The sequence below is a fragment of the Amphimedon queenslandica genome, unplaced genomic scaffold (assembly GCF_000090795.2).
Source record: "Amphimedon queenslandica unplaced genomic scaffold, v1.1 AMPQUscaffold_13187, whole genome shotgun sequence".
NCBI lineage: Eukaryota > Metazoa > Porifera > Demospongiae > Haplosclerida > Niphatidae > Amphimedon > Amphimedon queenslandica.
The window spans coordinates 52,581-68,047 of NW_003546577.1; the positions used below are offsets into that span (position 1 = coordinate 52,581).

The window sequence follows — 15,467 nt, forward strand, 5'->3', positions numbered from 1 at the left end:
TAAACATAATAAAAAATGTGTTTCAAGGTAGTTCGGTGTCCATTTAGAGTAGAGACTTCCTTCTGTCCTCAAGGGAAAAAACTGCCTGCATGTAAAAAACCCTCGTTGGATAAAATTCTGCTGGCAGAAAGAACGCAAGATGCTTCAAATTAGAAGCACCCTCAGTCCCAACTGGGAGAATCAAATTCCACAACAGCCTTGAAAAATTTTACTGCATCCACCATAAAGATAGCCTTGAAAAATTTTACTGCATCCACCATAAACCAGGGACACATTTTGTCTAAAAGGGAAAAAGTCAACAAAAATTTATTCTTATCAATCAATAATAAATCAACAGAATGGAGTATTAAATGAAATTTCTTAAATTCTTGTATTATGACTGTTATAACGCCTGGTGTGCAAAAGCAGCAGCCTATCATGCTTCAATCCAGTCATACCACCTTTTGATACTAGTGTAAAGCCCCCTCATTAGCTTCCATGTTCATATGGGAGCGTATTTCCTGCCTAATGCATTCTATTTAACTGGCACAAAATATACTTTTCCCTAATGCCGTTTAATCATATTTATGTTTTACCACACACCATTTTCTGTGGCAAAATGGCATGGTGGAGCATTGCAGAATGAAGTGAATCAAAGGAGAACTCACTTTCTGGAACTAGTTAAGATGATCTCACTATATCAAATGCAAGCCAAGGAACTGTCTAAACTTTGGAATAAAAATCATTTAATCCTAAATACATTTCTAATGACATTGTGGTCTGGCATTTCCTATGAATTAAACCCCTCAGCAGTGCTAAAAACATCAAAGATAATTATTCATGAGTAGTTGAATTGAGATTCACTCTCACTTTCTTGCATATATTCTAAGTGAACAAACTACAGTTAACATAGTTTGTGGCAAGGTATGCACTATGTACTCACTTATACGTCATGCAACATTGCTATAACTAGAACGATTAGGATATTAGAAGTTGCTTGTCATAAAGTTTTGTTTTTGAGCATTTAGTAACATTCTTGTGAAACTATTTACATTTAAAACGCTTGACTTTGATCATTCAAAGAATAATTACAGCCTCTCCAGTCTTTCAATTGACTGAAAAACTTGTGGTCTTCATATGCTGCTTTTTTAATGTTGATAGATAGCTACTAGAATGTGCTATCAAGGGTCAACTTTGTCACAGTTGTGCTACCTATAATCATTGATTTGCAAGTAGGGCTGGAATTTACGGGGATGAAATTAAAAAAATTAATCGAGGTGTAAAAATTGGGTTAAAATTACAAATGCTTAAATCCTGGCAAAATCGGGTTTTACCCAATTCAATAAAATTGAAAAAGTGGTTACATTAATGTCAAAAAATGACAAGTACAAAATGAACTTTCATATCAGTGTTTAATTCTTAAAAGTTAGCCAAGTGTCCTTTAATGTCCTCGTTACAGTACATCACCATTTCCATGCATAGTGTATCTTCACTCATTGATGATCGTTTTGATGTTAGTATGTTATGCATCAAACTAAAACTTTGCTCAACATCACAACTTCCAGTAGAAATACATAACAGTTGTATGGCAGCAGCACTCACGTAAAAATACAGAACTTGTACACCTAGCCAATAGTCCAAAATCTTCATTTCTGGGTTGTCTGGAAGAGGTTCCTTAAGATAAACTTTGAAATCCTTCTTGAGTTCAATAGTCTCACTTTCTTTAGAAATTAAAGAAAACATTAGGCTGTAGTCTTCAAAGATTTGTGATTGACTACATTTCAAAAAGGATCTAAGACAACAGCACTTTTCCAAAGAGCTTGTACTTCTTCAATGTTTCTAGCTGTTGTATCTTGCCATTTCTGAGCAAGGACATTCCCAAAATCAACCATATCAAATTTTAGGGTAGTGGCATCCTCCTCAGAAAGCATATTTAAAACGGTATTTGTTTCTTCGCCTAAGGTAAACAGACCACTATATTGAGAAATTTTGGCTTGTAGATTGATGCATACGAGATGATTCATATGTAATAGTAGAAACAAGATAGGACAGGCATTTAATTTTTGTGTACCATTTAAGAACACTCTAGATTATTCTTTTTCATTTACTGGACTATTCCTTTGTTGTGTGGACTATTCTTTTAGTGTACTGGAACTTTCTGGACTAGAAGGTTCCAGATTTGTACCTTGCTATAAATATGTGATTTTTGTAAATAGTTGGTTCCTTGCTTGGTAAAAACATAATATGAAACCACTTACTTCTGGTGAACACTGTTACATTTGGTGGCAGTGGTGCAGCGACTGGTAGCCTGCACTCAAATTATAATTCGTGTATATGTGTGAATGCTGAGGTCTGGAAATAACTACAAGACTATGGCTGAACTACTGGAATTACTCAAACAATGGGAGCAACAACGAAAGGACGAGAAGGAACGATTCGAGGAAGAAAAACGGCAAGCGGAAGAAGGACGAATGGAAGAGCAGTGACAAGAAATGGAACGCCGAGAAGAAGATTGGTGAAAATAAGAAGAAGATCGGCGAAGGTATTAGGAAGAGCTACGGCAAAAGGAAGAAGATAGGAGACGAGAGCGAGAAGAGGACCGCTTACGTTACGAGGAACTGATATGGAGCCTGACAGAAGAAAAGAAGGCTGTGGGGCCAGAGGCTCTTAAACTGACAAAGTTGGGTGAGTCAGATGATATAGAAGCTTTTTTGACAGCTTTTGAATGAGCTGTGGATGCCCAAAATGTGGACCAGAAAGAATGGGCAGCAATGCTAGCTCCACAACTAACCGGGAAGGCTCTCAATGCTTACGCTGCAATGGCAAACGCAGACGCTAAGGATTATATGAAGGTTAAAGAAGCGATTTTTCGGTGCTATGACATTAATGAAGAAATTTACAGACAATGATTTCGATCAGCCAACATCAAAAGAACAGAGACACTGTTGAAGATGCTGACACAGATTACAGACCTTGCAGATAAGTGGCTGGAGTCATGCACAACTAGGGAGGAAGTTATTGACTGTGTTATATTGCAGCAGTTTGTGAATGTGTTACCAGAAGAAGCAAGGACATGGGTCAAAGAGCGTAAACCGAGTGCAAGCAAGGAAGCAGGTTGGTTAGCGGAAGTTTTTTGACAAGCAAAAAAGGACAAGTGGGAGGCAGCAATTGGGAGGAAGGTTTAGGAGAAAAGATGTCACAATTCTAAGGTGGGTCACCTGGCTAAGGATTGCCGCCAATTGAAAAATCTAGACAAGAGTAGCAAAGAAGATATAGACAAACCTCAGATTACATGCTACAATTGTAAAACCAGAGGATATATAGCAAAGAACTGCCCAAAAGCAATGTTTTGTGGTTTACGAGAGGATTTGTTAAATCAGGGATTACTATATGGATGAGTGGAGGGATGAGTCGTGAAGGACATACAGTTGGACACCGGGTGTTCTCGAACTGTGGTGAGGAGTGAACTGGTAGATAAACAGAAGTTTCAAGGAGACACTGTGTCGATTCAGTGCGCTCATGGTGATATAGTTTCATACCCAGTAGCAGTTGTAGAGATAGACGTAGGTGGAAAGTTGCTTCAGGTGGAAGCAACGGTGTCGGATACGTTACCAAGGTCAGTTCTATTGGGGACAAATGTGCCCGAGTTAAATAGCCTACTCAGAGAGGAGAGAGGCGAGAGTGGATTAGCTGTCTTAACAAGGAGCGGGGCTCGTAGACAGAAGAAAGAGGAAGAGGAGTTACAACGGAAAGAAAAAGAATCAGGAGCAAAAACAACAACAGTGGAAGTAGATGCTCAAGAGTTGAACACTGGAACTCACCCCAGCCATAGATAATGGATGACAATTATCTGAGGAACCAGAGGACAAAGGTGGCCAAAGGAGGCGAGGAAGTACAGAAGGACAGAGATCAGCCACAGGAGGAGAGGAATAATTGCAGCTGGTTGGAAGTTGGGCTGCAGTTTGTTGATCACATGTTTCTACAGGAGGGAAAACTAAGGAAAAAACAGACAAGGTCACAGAAGAGAGAAGAGCGGTATGAACATGCAAGGAAAGAAAAAGAGAAGCAAAAGGGATGAGATTGGGTGCTGGATTTATCACAGGAGGAAATAAGGTGATTACAAGAAAAAGATAAAACGATTCAAAGCTTAGAGAAGAAACCCAACTTCTTGAAGAGAGTGGGACTTTTTGTATCGTTGCTGGACACCCAAGACTTACACTGGAGAATCGGTCGAGCAGCTGGTCATACTCCTAGCATGTAGAAAGAAAGTGATTGAATTGGCACATACAATACCCCTTGCTGGACACATGGGACTGGACAAGACAGTGCGTAGAATCCAACAACGATTTTACTGGCCTACTCTATTCAAAGATGTGGTGGAGTATTGTAGGAAGTGTTCATGTTGCCAAAGGACAGACTCACATGGTCAAAGAAGAGTCCCCTTAGTGCCATTACCAATCATCCAGGAACAATTTCATCGGGTTGCGATGGACATAGTTGGTCCTTTGCCTCGAAGTACCGCTACATACTTGTAGTATGTGATTATGCTACTGGGTTTTCTGAAGCGATACCTATAAAGAACATTGATGCTGAAACAGTAGCAGAGGAACTGATGGGAATTTTTGCAAAGTATGGTATACCTCAGGAAATATGTCACAACTATGAAAGGAAATGTACAGGCTGTTGAATGTTCATCCGATTTGTACGACACCATATCATCCGCAAACAGATGGTCTTGTGGAGCGTTTTAATAAGACATTGAAGTCACTACTGAGGAGACTAATCAGAGAAGATGGCAGAGATTGGGATAAGTTTATTCCATACGTGTTGTTTACTTATAGGGAGGTCCCACAGACAACCACTGGATTCTCACCATTTGAACTTTTGTTTGGGAGAGAAGTCAGAGGACACTTGGATGTCCTGAAGGAGGAGTGGGAAGCAAGAGAGAAGACTATAGAGAGTGTTGTGTCACATATTATTGGAATGCAGGAGAGGATGCAAGTGATGAGTGAACTAGTCAAGGAAAATACAGAGAAGCAGCAAGCAAAGCAAAAGAGATGGTATGATAGGACAACTAGAGAACGGGAACTATCCCCAGAGGACAAGGTATTGGTACTACTACCAACTTCAAGTAATAAACTACTAGCCCAATGGAGAGGACCGTATAAGATTGTTCAAAGAATTGGAAAAGTGTACTACGAGGTGCAGATTTCAAAGAGAAAGATCTTTCACATCAATTTGTTAAGAGAGTGGCAGGAAGACAGAGGTTGCTGACTATTATTGTGACAAAGTGAGGGACAAGACAGAGGATGGTAAGGCAAATAACTTGTGTTGGGATGATGAGGATGAGTTAGCAAACTGGAACACTAAATGTGAGAGTTCACCATTGACAATGGGTAATACATTGTCAAAACAACAAAGGGAGCAGTTACAGAACCTTTGTGAGCAGTTCAGAGGAGTACTTAAGGGGAAACCGGGACATAGTTGTGTGATGGCATGTGTGTGTTGATGTATTGTATGGACCAACTCTAGCATTTTGGTTTGGTTTGTTTGTTTGTTTACTTGTGACAGCCTTGTACCATGGCAATCCTTGTAGCCTCTAACAAGGTCATGGTCGTGCCTCTTGGTTTTGTTGCTTGGCCACTTGGTCTGGGTGCCTATGCATGCCATGGCTGTCTGTGTATAGCATGTATATATGGCCATAATTTTAGTTGTTTGATTGTGTTTGCTGTTTGTGTACATGAGTGTGTTCTATGTGTCATTGCAAATGTTGATAATGTATTGCATGTGACGTGACCTTATGGTTGTGTACTGTCCTGGTTAAACAAGAAGGTGCACTATAAAACTATTCACGCAACGTATGTCATGAAATCGCTTCCGTCAATTACTGTATAAAAGGAGGTGCCCTGGGCACAATATGGAGGCCAGATTGAATGAAATTTGAAAATAACAAAATGGCTCCCACACTGGCACTGTCCTTATCATGGCTAAATCACTAGCAAAATGCATTATAAAAACATTAATTAGCAAAGGTGAGAGAGTTAACCTACAAGCACACCTAGAAAGCATAGCAAGGATAGAAATGTTATAATTGACTTGAAGTAATAATTTTACATTATTATGAAATATTATATTGTATACTCTGAAAAATCTGTCAACAGCCGAAAAAACACGGTCATAGATGCTTTCAGGCAGGTAATAAGTGATAGTGGCAAGGGAATAGCCCTCACTACTACACAGAAAACCAGGCCAAGAACAGCCACCACTGGGACCAGACAGCCCTGCCGACTACAATATATCAGCCACTATCATCAAGTATAAGTGGTTCCAGCAAAAGACCCCAAAATGGTCCTCATTCAGATCCTAGTACTGGTAGCAGTTGTAACATTCTACGATCTACTGAAAGAAGTAAATACAAAAATATAATTCTAAATTAAAAAAAAATAAACATTATAGGGTTGAATAGATATGGTGATGGTGAGGAGCCTCCTGTATCGGTGTACCTCTTCCCAATAGTACCCAGTGATGCCGACAAAAATATGGCAGTACTGTGATGGTAATATACGAGCACAAGAAAAATGCTAGTACAAGCCTAAAATATTAATGCCACGTTATGATTACTTTACATTACAAATAATACTTACTTCTGTATCTAGTGCCTAATAAACTTGAATTACGATTACAGGACTCACAACTGACATTGAATCGAAATTCAGCACAAATCACATGACGATCTAAAATTATGAATAGTTTCGATGATGTTGACAATAATAGTAATAATAATAATAATACTAACAAAGAATACCTGTCTGTAACTGATCATCCTTCGGTCAACCATACCACACTAACGTATGTTTCCCCATAGCCAATTCTATATCTATGCACAAAATGGCTGCTATTCGTCCCCATCACCTATACCTTATTTATACATAATCACTAATTTAAACACATTATAACTACCTGAAGTATTGAGCATAGCAAAAGAACTACTAGTATCATGTGATAGAGCCTCAGAATGATTCTCATTTTAAACTAAATCGGCGAGTAAATGAGACAGCAATTCCAGCGCCTTCTTTTAGTGCCTAAAGACCCCTTTACTCGATCAAGCCTAACTAGAGCTGGTCATTGTCTTCTTTGAGTGTAAAATGGAAGTCCATTTGGTACCAAAACCCCTTTCTTTCTGCGTTTTTCTTGAAGAAGCAACACAAACTAGAGCTGACATTTTTACATGTGAATAAAACAGAAGCCACCATGCCCAGGGCCGCGCTTTTTATACCGCACCTTGTCCTTTAATTGCTAGTGGGGAGGTTCTGTGGTTGTCTCTGTGGGGGGTACTGTCATGACTGTGGTAGGGCTATCCAAACAACTGGGCTATTGGATGACAGTGATTGCACAGGGCTGGAATCAACCTCCTGAGATTGCTTTGTTCTGTCTTTTCTAGGCCTGTGTTCAATGCCAACTCCAGCTGCTTTTTTTAGTGTCCCTTTGCTGCATTCTTTGGGCCCAGCTGTACAGCCACCTGTGTCTCCACCACTGGTGCCAGGTGATTCCGACATTTTGTCACCCAGTCTTCAAGCTTTTAGCCTGTCTCCTTCATTCGAACTGTTCCCTCAGAAGCTGGTGGCTAAGGTCAGATCAGGTCAGCTTGTGGAAATGCGAGAGCTGCTTTCTGACAACACTACTCTCCTGAGTCGTCTGGAGCCTATTGGAAGTAACCCAGCTTTGTAAGGCCCAGCAAGACCACGCTTGAGGAGATCTCATCTATTATGTCGTGGTTGTATTGTTTTATGGCTCATATTGCCATGTGTACACCCGACCACAATGCAAGACATATGCTGGCTTATGCTCGTCTTCTGATTAAGGAATCATTGAAGCACCCTGGGAATGCCTGGATGGAATGTGATAGAATCTTCCGGCAGCAGGCAGCAATTGATGCATCTAAACCTTGGATCATTATTCACTCCGATATACAGGCAGCTACTATTTTGGGCAGAGGCCCTGTACATCCTGGCACATTTTGTACTTACTGCTTTGAGGCTGATCATAAGACAGAACACTGTGCTTTACCATTCTTTGTCCGTCCCCCGTTACCAAGGCCTAACATGTGTAAGAGCTGAGTCTACATTGCAAATATGTATTTCATGGAACAGAGGCAAATGTGTTTTCCCAAGATATGCATTCAGGCATGTTTGTGCCGTATGCTTTCGTGATCACAGGGCAAGGGACTGTCCTGAGTTACCCCTGATTCTAAGTACAGGAGGACCAGAGCTACACCTGTTGCCCCTGACAAGCAGTGGTGGTCTGGACCACCTTCCAAATGAACACTGTTGACTTCATTTTGTGTATGTATTAGCCTTGCCATGTGATGCTTAATTGTTTTTCATTTATGATACTTAGACCTATGGGCTACTACAATTATTGATTATGACTTTATTGATGTTTTCCTTTGATGATGATAAATTGTGAATTACTGTTCCCCACTAGAGTTACATGTATTGTTGTCCTAGTCCCCTTTGTCTCTACCTCACTGCAACATAAAAAATGGCTGCTACCTTTACACTCAAGACCCTTTGGACTTGGACAATGTTAGTACTTTCTTAGGCCATGCTGCTTGGCCCTGCTATGTGTCACCAGTGCATCTTCCAAACTGGACTCAGTTTTAGACTAGTCATCCTGATCAAGCCTTTGCAGCTTACATTGCTCAAGGTTTTTCTAGAGGATTTAGGATTGGCTTTCAGCAGACAAAGACACAGCTAAGGATTGCAAGTAGAAATCATCCGTGGGCTATAAGTCAACTCACCACTGTTACTGAACGTATTCACTCTGAGCAGGCCCAGGGCCACTTGGTTGGTCCTGTGGATCACTGCCAGGTGCACGTAAGCCCGATTGGCTTAGTCCCAAAGAGAGGCCAGCATAACCAGTGGAGAATGATTGTGGATCTGTCCTTTCTCTATGACCACAGTGTCAATGATGGCATCCCAAAACATTGTGCTCACTCTTATACTCAACCGTAGACTCAGCAGTGTCAGAGATTGTGAAGATGGGGCGGGGCACGGGCTTTATCAAAATTGAGCTTAAGGATGTATACTGGATTGTTCCTGTACATCCACATGATATGTATTTGCTTGCAATAACTTGGCAGAATGTCACTTATCTTGATCGTGCTCTTCCATTTGGCCTCAGGTCTGCTCCCAAGATATTCTCTGCAGTTGCTTACATGATAGCCTGGGCTCTGCATTGTTGTGGATTACCACAGCAGATTAATTATTTGCATGATCTTTTACTGTTTGTTCACCCATCTGACCAGAATGGGGCAGAGATGCTTGTTAATGCACTGCAGATCTTGGATGTCTTGGGTGTTCCTGTTGCTACAGTAACAACACACAAGGTCAAGGGTCCATCTACAAGCCTTACCTTTCTTGGGATTGTCCTTGACACCATGTCTTTTCAACTTATTCCAGCTGATGAACTTCGTTGTGTCAAGGGTATGATGGCAATGTGGCTATCAAGGAATTCTGGCACTCGCAAGGAGTTGGAGCGTTTTCTAGGACACTTGGTACATGCAGCCACTTTGATTCAGCTGGGTCGCACTTTCTTGAGGGAGTTGTTTAAGTTACTACACAAAGTCAATAAGCCACAGCACTTCATTCAGTTGACTACAACAGAAACAGCGGACTTGTACTGGTGGGATTGTTTTTTGCAGAGGTGGAATGGCCACTCATTTTTTCTGGTTCCTGTACCTACAGTCCATGTTTACAGTGATGCCTCCACAACCTTCGGTTGCGGGGCCTTTGCCCAAGGCAGGGGTGGTTCTCCATACCCTGGCTTCATGGCTCAGACTTTCCTGGGATTACTGCACTGGAGTTAGCCCCAGTAGTCTTAGCAGCAGCTGTGTGGGGAAGATTCTGGACAAGTCAACATGTGGATTTCCAGTCAGATAATATGAGAGTAGTTTGTGTGCTGCAGTCACGTACAGCACAGACAAACTACCAAATGCATCTCCTGCTATGTTTCTCTCTGTATTGTGCCATGTTCAATTTCTCGTACTCTTGTGTTATATATTCCAGGTCACATGAACGTGGCTGCAGATGCATTATCACGCAATGATTTACTGTCATTCTTTTCTCTGTTTCCACTGACTCCCTGGTCCCCCATACCTTCAGCAACTCTAGACCTTTTGGTTCGGTCACTGCCAATTTGAGGCTCGGTTGCCTCGACTACACAGTTCAGCAGTTCTTTGAAGGAGATCTTTCCCCATCAACACTTGCCTCATACTCTTCAGGCAGAAGCAAATACCTATTATTCTGTAGACAGTACCAATTGATCCCCTTACCACTGACTGAAATCATACTGTGTAGATTTGTCACTTTTCTTCATAAATCTTTTCTCTCTTTTGGCACTATTAACATAAATCTAGCAGCTATCAGATACATGCAGATATCACAACGATTATCAGACCCATTGCTGTCATCCCTGCTACAGCTCCATTATTTCTTGTGTGAAATACGGAGGGCCCTCTGCCTACACCGCAGAAGGAAGAGGTTACCCATTTCTCCACAGTCGTTCAGAGCTCTTCATTCAGTGTGGTCCAAAGTACCGCTGGAGGATGACAAGGTCATGTTGTGGGCAGCATTCTGTCTTGGCTTTTTTGCATTCCTACAGGCTGGAGAGTTCACTTCATCTCCTGGGAGCTTTGTGCTAGCTGCTGGAGATGTTCGCATGGACTCACACACATCCCCAACTATGCTATCAATCTTCCTTCACCACAGTAAGACCGACCCATATGGAGTTGGTACAACGATATATATGGCAAGAACTGGGCATACTCTGTGTGCCGTTAGTGCAATGTTACCCTATTTGGCTATAAGACAGCCATGTTCTGGTCTACTCTTCCTTTATAACGATGGAACTCCACATTCTAGAGCCAGACTTGTGAAGGAGCTGCAGAATGCTTTTCAAACTGTAGGGAACAAAATCTCAGGCTTTCGTGGGCATATTTTTAGAATTGGTGCTGCGACTACAGCAGCTGCAGCTGGCATGAGTGACTCCCTATTAAAACTCTGGGAAGGTGGCGGTCATCTGCCTTCCAACACTATGTGAGGACATCTCACCAGCAGTTGGCTTCTGTCTCTCGCACACTGGTGTCTAGCTGAACTCTCTAACTTGATTTTAATTTATTTCCAAATAATCTTTTTGTCTATTTGTAGCTTGTCTTGTTTTGTTTTTCTTTTTTGTGGTCATGTTTTGTTTAGTTACAGTGTGTTTTCGGTATTGGGGAGTGTGGTGCACCATGTATACAAGTGCACCAGTGGAGAATATTGCATATCTGCAATACTCACTCCCCATTGTATTGTATCACTGCCTACATACCATTGAATAGATGTAAATAGGAGCCTGTGCCAATTGCACACTGTGGATAGAGTGAGACTAATTCAAATAGGTAGAAACCTAAATGAAAGGTTAGTGAGAGAGAGTTACCCTATCCTAGTTCATAGCCAATATTAACCCTCAGTATGAATGCCCCTCAGGGTTTGGCATTATCAGGCTGATAGTGATGTCTAAACTGACCTAACTTAGTCACTAATGTTGAGGAGAGTACTCTATAGAGTTACTGTCATATGTATGTGTACATGTATTTTACATTATTAGTTATTATTGTTAGTTTAGTAGTATCTAATTATGTCCTGTATAGTCTTGTCCCTTCTAGAACTCTCTATAGTTTCAACTAGAACTCTCTTCTATAGAACTTTCTACTGTGTATGTACTCTATTCTAGAATATTCTCTATTGTATTTAAGGAAGTGATTTTTGTAACATTTGGTCTGTCTGTTGTTTCTCAATCCGTTGTTCGGTTGTTGATTGTTCAGTTGTTTTGATCATTTATTCAAGCTGTTTATCATTAAACTTATCAAGATTTTTATCAGGTTATGAGCCCAGCTGTTCTCTAAAATGGCGGAGTCAAAGTTTGTCACGATAGTTCCTCTGAATGGTTCTAATTATCCAACATGGAAGCTACCAGTGTCAAATGACATTAATGAAAGAGAAGCTGAGGGGAATAGTCAATGGAACGGAGAGAGCCCAGTATGGAGATGGTGCTGCTAAGTTCCAGACGCGAAAGGATCGAGCCTTGGCCACAATAATTCTCTCGATTGATCCATCACTATTATATTTGGTTGGTGAACCTGATGATCTTGTGGAAGTTTGGAGATTGCTCTCAAATCATTTTTAAAAGAAAACTTGGGCTAATCGTTTAGCATTGAGACGCAAGCTGCATTCACTCAGACTAGAGAAGGACAATCTGTTCAGGAGCATATTAAGTCCATGGCAGAAGTGTTTTAGGAGCTGAGTGTGATTGGAGACAATATTAGTCAAGACCGTGTAGTTTATCCTTTTGCTAGTCTCCCGGAGTCTTTTGACATGCTAGTCACTGCCTTTGAAGCAAACAGTGATGTACCAAACTTAGAAACAGTGATTAAAAGCTCCGACATAAAGAAAGGAAACAGACTGAATGGAAGGCTGTGAATGAAACTGAGGAAGGCCTGACAGCAAAGCATAAAGCTAGGAGAGGTCCTAAATGTCATTACTGCAAAAGGTTTGGACATATCCAACGTTTCTGTAAGGAAATGGAGAAGGCTCTAACTCAAAGTGGAACCAGAAGTAGTACTGGTGTCAACAAATCTCAGAGTACTCGTGTAACATTTCATAAAGCTAATATTACTACAACCAAGAAGCCTGCTGGTGATTCTGACAGTGAAGAAGCAGGATTGGTAGTAGAACATGCTTTACCGGCGTAGCAAACTCTCAAGTCTCAGAACAAGTGGATTGTTGACTCTTGAGCAACAAGTCATATGTGTAATGACAAAGCGTGTTTCACTCACATATATCCATTGGAGACCCCTCTGGAAGTCAAACTTGGTGATGGACGATCTTTAAGAGCTGTTGCTCAAGGCTCTGTGAAATAAAAAATAAAAAATGGACATGAGAAGTACCGTAAGTGCAAATTGTATGGTGTCCTGTAAGTTCCTAATTTGTCATGTAATCTTTTGAGTGTTTCTAAATGTACAGAAAGAGGAAACAAGGTAAAGTTCTGTGAATTCAGCTGTGATCAGAGATTCAAATCAGAAGCCGGTGGCTGTGGCAACACAAGTTGGTTGTCTCTATCAGATACAAACTCATTACATTGAAGCAAATACTGCTGCAACTGTTGACAAGGAGGATCTATGGCATCGCCGCTATGGACATTTGAGCTCTAATAATCTTCAGAAACTTGCTTCAGAAGATCTGGTGAATGATTTCGATTTGTCTACTACAGGAATCCTACAGTTCTGTGAGTCATGTATTGAAGAGAAGCAGCATAAGATTATTTTCCTGCTCAATCAGAGTCTAAAGCTAAAGAGCCATTAGATATTGTTCACTGTGATATCTGCAGTAAAATTAATTTGAAATCATTGAGTGGAGCAGAATATTTTCTGACTCTCATTGATGACAAAACTCAATTTGTTTGGGTCTATGTGTTAAAGAGAAAATCTGATGTTTTTTCGAAGTTCTGCGAATGGAAAGCTTATGTTGAACAGTCTACAGGAAGAAGCCTTAAAGTTTTGCTAATGGATAATGGAGGGGAGTTTACTTCTAACGAGTTTGAAGAATACTTGAGGAAAGGAGTCAAACATGAGCTAACAATCCCTAAATGTCCACAACAAAATGGAGTTGTAGAGAGACTCAATCGGACTCTAGTGGAGATGGTTAAATCAATGTTGTCAGGTGCTAAACTCCCTCAACGATTCTGGGCAGAGGCTCTGGTCACTGCTGTTTATCTCCCAAATCATAGTCCTACCAAAGCTGTGATGAATGAAACTCAATTTGAAGCTCTTACTGCAGAAAAGCCAAGTGTTAGACATTTACATGTTTTTGGCTGTGTAACACATTGACATGTGCCAAAGGATGAAAAAGAAAAGCTGGATTACAAATCGCAGAAATGCATGTTTCTAGGGTATCCATATACCAGGAAGGGTTATCGGTTGTATGATTTGCAGAAATTAAAGATAGTATATAGTCGTGATGTTATCTTTAATGAAACAGAATTCTTTAACTACAATGAGGAGAAAGATCAGCCTTTGGTACGCATTAATCTAAGAGAAGAGCAAGTGGAAGAAACAGTTAATGGAGAAAATGAGGTTGAAACAATAAATGAAGAAGAATCAGATGATACTCACATGAAGAAGGCAATACTTAAGAGCAATAGGGATAAGTTATTCAGCGAAGATCAACTCAGATCAAAAGGCGTCCTGATTTTTATGGTAGCTACATTAATCTTACTCGCAATACACATGTAGCTGAACCTGCTGCTGTAAATGGAATGACTGAACTGGACACATCCACTCTTTAGTGAGGAGTGTTGAGGAAAGTACACTAAAGAGTTACTGTCATATGTATGTGTACTTGTATTTTACATTATTAGTTATTACTGTTAGTTTTGTATTATCTAATTATGTCCTGTGTAATAGTCTTGTCCCTTCTAGAACTCTCTATGGTTTCTACTAGAACTCTCTTCTTTAGAACTTTCTACTGTGTATGTACTCTATTCTAGAATATTCTCTATTGTATTTAAGGAAGTGATTTTCATAACATTTGGTCTGTCTGTTGTTTGTCTATCTGATGTTCCGTTGTTGATTGTTTAGTTGTTTTGATCATTTATTCAAGCTGTTTATCATTAAACTTATTAAGATTTCTATCAACTAAGTCGTCATGATCTGATAGCTAAGGACAGCAAGCAGTCTGGTCAGACTATAGTGAAGGGGATGCATGGTGCTGCATCCCCAAATATTTATAAGTTCAGTCTGGGGTGTGGTCCTTACAGTCCTACCAAACCGTCTCCTCTATGTCAGTGGACATGGTTAAGTGGACCACATGAGACGTTAACTTATTGTGTATGTTGCATGCTTAAAAGCAGTTCATTTTAGAAATTATTGATGTATTTTCTTATAGTTTTGACACAGTTGGCACCCCATACTGTATACACATGTATATGAAACATGGTCTGACCAGATGTTTCGAGGCTTGTTTCACGGGAAATACGTCATTTTTTTTTTCATTCAGCAAAGATAAAAAGTATTATTGCCAATGAAAGTGAGATTTTATGTATACTAATACAATAAAACTTGACATTTTAACGTGCATCATAATTGCTGAAATTTTGCTTTTCTTTTAGTATATGCAGTCTACCAATGCATGACTTTTCCAACTCTTGTCACCTAAAAATGATGATTTTGACAAAACACTTATACCAAAACAAAGAATACGCTCCTTTTGGGAATAGGTCCACTACAACTACCTATTCCCAAGCTACAAAGCCATATTAAAAGTTCCAATTAAGTCCAGTACTAGACAAATGTAAAACATTAGGGGCAAGCCTATGCTAGCAAAGCAATTATAGAGCACTCATTTATCCATCAATGATCTACTCCATTTTTCAAAGCATGCATTATGATT

At 40.3% G+C, this 15,467-nt stretch overlaps 2 protein-coding genes and 1 long non-coding RNA gene across 3 annotated transcripts; 2 read left to right on the top strand and 1 right to left on the bottom strand.

Moving 5' to 3' along the window:
• Positions 1–2,930: 2,930 nt before the first annotated feature.
• On the top strand, positions 2,931–3,815 carry LOC105313900 (zinc finger and SCAN domain-containing protein 16-like). The gene is made up of 2 exons (XM_011407687.1): positions 2,931–3,093; positions 3,511–3,815. Exons 1-2 carry the CDS (start codon positions 2,931–2,933, stop codon positions 3,813–3,815), a joined length of 468 nt encoding a protein of 155 aa, XP_011405989.1.
• Positions 3,816–6,494: 2,679 nt separating this feature from the next.
• On the bottom strand, positions 6,495–7,140 carry LOC109584636 (uncharacterized). The gene is made up of 3 exons (XR_002186097.1): positions 6,785–7,140; positions 6,624–6,713; positions 6,495–6,571 (listed from the first exon to the last, which is right to left on the bottom strand). It is a non-coding gene; the product is annotated as an uncharacterized LOC109584636 (long non-coding RNA).
• Positions 7,141–9,019: 1,879 nt separating this feature from the next.
• LOC105313901 (uncharacterized) lies at positions 9,020–10,180 on the top strand. Its single transcript, XM_011407688.1, has 2 exons — positions 9,020–9,842; positions 10,047–10,180. The coding sequence occupies exons 1-2, from the start codon at positions 9,020–9,022 to the stop codon at positions 10,178–10,180; spliced, it is 957 nt and encodes a 318-aa protein (XP_011405990.1).
• The last annotated feature ends 5,287 nt before the right edge of the window (positions 10,181–15,467 follow it).

What these genes read in the sequence shown, in the direction of transcription:
- LOC105313900 (XM_011407687.1), top strand. Translation starts at nt 2,931, where the DNA reads ATGCTGACACAGATTACAGACCTTGCAGATAAGTGGCTGGAGTCATGC. An exon ending in GAGTGCAAGCAAGGAAGCAG is followed by an intron (nt 3,094 to 3,510) that starts GTTGGTTAGCGG and finishes ATGGTGATATAG; the next exon opens with TTTCATACCCAGTAGCAGTT.
- LOC105313901 (XM_011407688.1), top strand. Translation starts at nt 9,020, where the DNA reads ATGGGGCGGGGCACGGGCTTTATCAAAATTGAGCTTAAGGATGTATAC. An exon ending in CCTGGGATTACTGCACTGGA is followed by an intron (nt 9,843 to 10,046) that starts GTTAGCCCCAGT and finishes TATATATTCCAG; the next exon opens with GTCACATGAACGTGGCTGCA.